The sequence below is a fragment of the Cyprinodon variegatus genome, unplaced genomic scaffold (genome assembly GCF_000732505.1).
Source record: "Cyprinodon variegatus isolate N-32 unplaced genomic scaffold, C_variegatus-1.0 Scaffold844, whole genome shotgun sequence".
Lineage (NCBI taxonomy): Eukaryota > Metazoa > Chordata > Actinopteri > Cyprinodontiformes > Cyprinodontidae > Cyprinodon > Cyprinodon variegatus.
Window position 1 is genome coordinate 41,697 of NW_015151297.1, and position 5,398 is coordinate 47,094.

Genomic DNA, 5,398 nt, shown 5'->3' on the forward strand with positions numbered 1-5,398 from the left:
TATGACTATTTTCGTTGCGACTTTATTCTTGTAATCCTGTGACTTTATTCTCATAATATTACGACTTTATACTCAAAAGAGAAGAAAATAAAATCTCTGGCCTGGCATTAATACTCCGTCGTACATTTTAGTTTGAAGACGTGAAAACTAAGAATAGGGAAGGTCAGGTTCCTGCTCCTCATGTTTGTTCCTCCTCAGGGAACCTGGAGAGGGAGTGCGTGGAGGAGATCTGTGACCATGAAGAAGCCAGAGAGGTGTTTGAGCATAATGCTAAAACGGTAACACCCCAATTACCCCCACCCCCCGTTAGCTCTGAGCGCTCCGAGGTCCCATCATCAAACCCACATTTACTCTTTATCTCCGCAGGAAAAGTTCTGGACCAGGTATCTGGGTAGGTGCCGCCCGGGCGCTCTTCTTTAACAGATCAGATGGTGATGAAAATAATTATGGTGATGATGATGATGACTGTGATGATGATAATGATGATGATGGTGAAGATGATAGTGATTGTGATGATAGTGATAATGATAGTGATGGTGATGATAGTGATGATGATAGTGATGATGATGAAGATCATGATGATGATAATGATAGTGATGGTGATGATAGTGATGCTGATAGTGATGATGATGAAGATCATGATGATGATAATGATAGTGATGGTGATGATAGTGATGCTGATGATGATAGTGATGAAGATGATGAGGTTTTATGGAGCAAAAATGATTGTTGACATTTCTTTAACTGAAAGGAACCCATAGCTTGATGGTTCTGATGGTTCCAGTGGTTCTAATGGTTCCGATGGTTTTAATGGTTCCGATGGTCCTGATAGTTCCGATGGTTCTAATGGTTCCGATGGTTCTAATTGTTCTAATGGTCCTCATGGTTCCGATGGTCCTGGTGGTTCTGATGGTCCATTTGCTCCTGAGCTGATCTGCTCTCAGCTCTGATTGAGTCCAGCTGGGTTCAGTCTTATTTGTGCAGCTATTAAAGTTTATTCAGGGCTGCAGAGCAAACAGGAGCAAAGTCCAGAAGTTCAGCTCACAAACAAGCAGCTGCTGCGTCTGTTTGTCTTTAACAGACTGTGACGGAACCACCATGCAAAGGACTCAAGAAAAGATCAATATCATCAGGCAATGCATCGAAGGTAGGAACCAGATCCCTGGAGGTCGCAGCAGGGGACCGGGCCCCGTGTAACTCTGGCTTCTGCTGTGTCCAGGTCAGTGCATCTCTGGTGGCGGACTGAGCTATGAAGGAAACATCAACATCACCAAATCAGGCAAAAAATGTCAGCACTGGAACCGCAGGTTCCCTCATCCCATCTTCAGGTACGTTCCCCAAAAAAAGCAGGAGAACAAACATGGTGAGCTGGGAACTTTTAAACCCTGCGGTTTCATCAAACAGCAACAGCAACAACTGAAAAAAATCGTACAGTGAAAACCCAGCTTAACGATCCAAACAAAATACAGATATAAGAATGTACTTAGGACTTCAAAAAACAACTAAAATCAAGCTAGTCAACCTGCAACATTACACAGACTTCATCGACTGACTACTCCCCTGAACTCGGTGCTAAAATAAACGTCCAATTGCAGTCAGCAGGAGGTTAAACCGACCAATTAAAGGTGACTAGCATGAATAAGTTCTCACATCCAACCACCTGCCTGACGTAACCACCTGTCTGCAGGGAGTATAATGCCTCTGAGCCAGACAGCATCCTGAAGGAGAACTTCTGCAGGAACCCTGACAACCGGCCAGAAGGACCGTGGTGTTTCACCACAGACCCAACCGTCCAGAAAGAGTCCTGCATAGTACCTAAATGTGGTGAGTGTCCACCTGAAAGCGTGCATCTCCTGCTGCTTCAGGAGCTCCAAGTTCTTCAAGTACAGGTTGGGTATATCTGTGTTTTTTCACCAGGCGAGATATTTGTCCCGACGACCGAAGCACCAGAACCAGTCAGAGCCATGGGGTGTTTACCAAATAACGGCATCGACTACATCGGGGACCTCAGTGTGACATTGGGGGGCCACACATGCCTCCCATGGTCATCCCCAGAGGCCGTGGCCCGCAGCAGAGACAAGGAGTTCATCCCAGAGGTGGAGCTGCAGGGGAACAGGTGCAGAAACCCCGACAATGACCCAGAGGGACCCTGGTGTTACGTTGAGGTTTCAGGAAACATCACCGTTGACTACTGTGACCTGGAGTTGTGCGGTGAGTAGAAACCCATGATCCATGATGACATCAGCACACGGGTCTGCCCGGCTCTCATCACCTGTCCCCACCTACCTGTGTGCCTCAGACGATCCCCTGATTGGTGGAGAGGAGATAATGGACGATAAGGGAGCAGAGCGAACCGTCCTGGGCCCTGAAAAGAAACTCTTCTTCAGCCCAAGCACCTTCGGTGAAGGAGAGAGCGGTGAGTCAGTCAGGTGACCCCACGGCGGAGACACCTCCAGAACTTCTGTCTGAGGTCTAGTCAAGAAGATGATGGATTTACCAATGAACAAAGCAGTTGAGGTGAACTGGTGGCTGTTTTATCATGAAGGTAACCAGTCGTTTCTTGTCAGCTTGACTAGATGAAATGGAAGAAACTGGTTGGCTAGCCAACCGATTATACCGACAGTTGATTCGTTTACTTGACTGACTTTAGTTGGTTCAACTGTGACATAGAAACCAAGATAACACAAAGGTACCAAGTAAAGGGTTGACCAGTCTAATCAGCAACTGACTTTTCTTGAACATTATCTTTAGAACTGCAGCTAAAGGATTTTTTAGCCGATAGAAACTGTGTTTGTTGCTAAATGTAGCAACCAGCCACTAGCAGCGAGTAAAAACTCTTCAGATTCAGACGTCAGGTTTCTCGAGGGTTGCTTGATTGGAACCCTGTGTGTTTTAGTTGTTCTCTGGGTTCGGTCAATCCTGACTAAGGATCCCCAGTTGATCCAGGTTCTGGAGATGTTGTTGGAACTGTTTGACCACGCTTGTATCTACCAGATGTCTTGGTGTACTTTGGGTTATTCTGGGACTCAATGGCTCCAATGACCTCAAAGCTCCAGCACCCTCACAGAAGATCCTTCTCTGATTCCTGCTCGAGTCTCTCCTGTCCTCCAAGAGCCAGAGATGTCCCATACTAGAGGAAGCAAAGCAGCCCAGAGCAGCACTAGGCCGCTGCCATGCTCCCCTGTGGTTGGGTATACGATACACTCGACCCTGCAGACATTAGGCTGAGATTGTTACCCAGAATGGTCCTCAGAACCTCTCTGGTCTTTGGCGTAGCTGTAAGCTGACCACAGCAGAATGTTTTTGGATCAGTAGAGGCGAACAAGTTGGAGGCCTTCAGTGTTCAGGAGGAGCCTCGCTGTGGAAACGGTACTCCAGGTCTTCCTCAGCACTGATGGGGAAAAGGAGACTCCAGCGGACCTCTAGGACGGACCTGTACTGGTTTCCCACTTGGAATCTGTGGGTGACCAGCCGTCTGATGCTTTCATTGGTGTCTAATTGTTGGGTTTAAATGGGGGGGCTGGTGTGTTAACTGGTTAGCTCATATCTGACTGGTCTGTGTTTCAGTCTGTGGGCTCCGCCCCTTGTTTGAGCAGAAGAGCCAAGAGGACAAGAACGAGAAGGAGCTTCTGGAGACCTACAAGGAGCAACGGATCGTTGGGGGAAACGACGCCGAGGTGGCCTCAGCACCATGGTAACCACACCTGCACCCTCTTGGTGAAATGAAGGCACCATCCTGCCCAGGGAGTCACGTCCAGCTGTCGTTGCTTGCAGGCAGGTGATGCTGTACAAGCGCAGCCCTCAGGAGCTGCTGTGTGGAGCCAGTCTGATCAGCAACCAGTGGATCCTGACTGCTGCCCACTGCATCCTCTACCCGCCCTGGAACAAGAACTTCACCACCAGAGACATCCTGGTCCGACTGGGGAAGCACAACAGAGCAAAGTGAGCCCACCTGCCTGCTTTCTTCCCGCACCTGCTCCTCTTCATTAGCATCCAAAATAGTTGTAAACATTAAGAACCAGATCTTAATGTTGGACTTTATTCTACAGGCAACCAGAACTGGGTCAGAATGTAGTTGAACAAGTTGTAGAGCTCTGAACAGGCAGAGAACGGTTCCCCCACAATCCTGATGCGTGGAAGGAGTTAACCTCATTTTTCCTCCAGGTTTGAGCGAGGAATCGAGAAGATCGTGTCCATCGATGAAATCATTGTCCATCCCAAGTACAACTGGAAGGAGAACCTGAACCGGGACATCGCATTGCTGCACCTGATGCGACCCATCACCTTCTCCGATGAGATCCATCCCATCTGCCTGCCCAGCAAGGAGGTGGCCAGAGCGTAAGCAGCCCCACCTCCCAGACATGAGGTCTATGGTCTTGGAAGACCTCAGACAGAACTGCTCCAAACATTTTAAGGTTTTTTATCCCTCCCTGCAGATTAATGAGTGCAGGATACAAAGGCAGAGTGACCGGATGGGGGAACCTGCAGGAGACCTGGAACCCAGCAGCCAGGAACCTCCCTGCAGTCCTCCAGCAGATCCACCTCCCCATAGTGGACCAGGACACCTGCCGCAAGTCAACGGCCATCAGGATCACCAACAACATGTTCTGTGCAGGTGCGCTTAGAGCAGCAGTTCCCAACCTTTTTTGACTCGTGTTCCCTTTTGAGCATTTTGTCCAATAACTGATAACTTATAATTTGAGCCTGCAAATCCGAGGCCATGGTTCTCCTCTGGAGGTGGACTACCCTCTTCAAGTCGGTGGAGAGTCCTTGTCTCAAGTGGAGGAGCAGGAGTATCTCGGGGTTTTGTTGAAGAGTGAGGGTCGGATGGAACTTGAGATCGATAGACGGATGGTGCGGCGTAAGCAGTGATGCAGTCGTTGTATCGGACCGTCGTGGTGAAGAGGGAGCCGAGTCGGGGGGCAAAGCTCTTGATTTACCGATAGATCTACATTCTCACCCTAACCTATGGTCATGAGATCTGGGAAAAGAGAGTGACCCAAAGGACAAGATGGTGAATACAAGCGGCTGGGCGCACCCTTCCAGATGGGGTGAGGAGATCAGTTACCCGGGAGGAGCTCGGAGTAGAGTTGTTGCTCCTCCACGTTGAAATGAGCCAGCTGAGGCTCTGGCATCTGTTCCTCATGCCTCCTGGTTGCCTCCTTCGGGAGGTGTTCCAGGCATGTCCCATTGGGAGGAGGCCTGGTGGAAGGACCAGGAAACGCTGGAGGGACTATGTCTCTGAGCTGGCCTGGTGTCTCAGCTGGAGGAGGTGTGTGGATCAGGAAGTCTGAGCATCTCTGCTTAAAGGAATAGTACACCCAAAACATGATTAGCCTTCATTTTCTACTCACCCCCATGCTGAACAACACTCTGGAGTACTTTTTTGATATCTCAA

General features: G+C 49.1%; 1 protein-coding gene across 1 annotated transcript in view; it reads left to right on the forward strand.

Annotated features, from left to right (window-relative positions):
- f2 (coagulation factor II (thrombin)) overlaps positions 1–5,398 on the forward strand; it is a 13,146-nt gene that overhangs the window by 4,313 nt on the left and 3,435 nt on the right. The window contains exons 3-13 of the mRNA XM_015397234.1: positions 199–278; positions 367–391; positions 1,082–1,147; positions 1,220–1,328; positions 1,688–1,824; positions 1,918–2,211; positions 2,300–2,416; positions 3,568–3,694; positions 3,775–3,942; positions 4,165–4,338; positions 4,437–4,615. Coding sequence (XP_015252720.1) covers positions 199–278; positions 367–391; positions 1,082–1,147; positions 1,220–1,328; positions 1,688–1,824; positions 1,918–2,211; positions 2,300–2,416; positions 3,568–3,694; positions 3,775–3,942; positions 4,165–4,338; positions 4,437–4,615 — 1,476 coding nt within the window. The remainder of the gene's footprint in view (positions 1–198; positions 279–366; positions 392–1,081; positions 1,148–1,219; positions 1,329–1,687; positions 1,825–1,917; positions 2,212–2,299; positions 2,417–3,567; positions 3,695–3,774; positions 3,943–4,164; positions 4,339–4,436; positions 4,616–5,398) is intronic.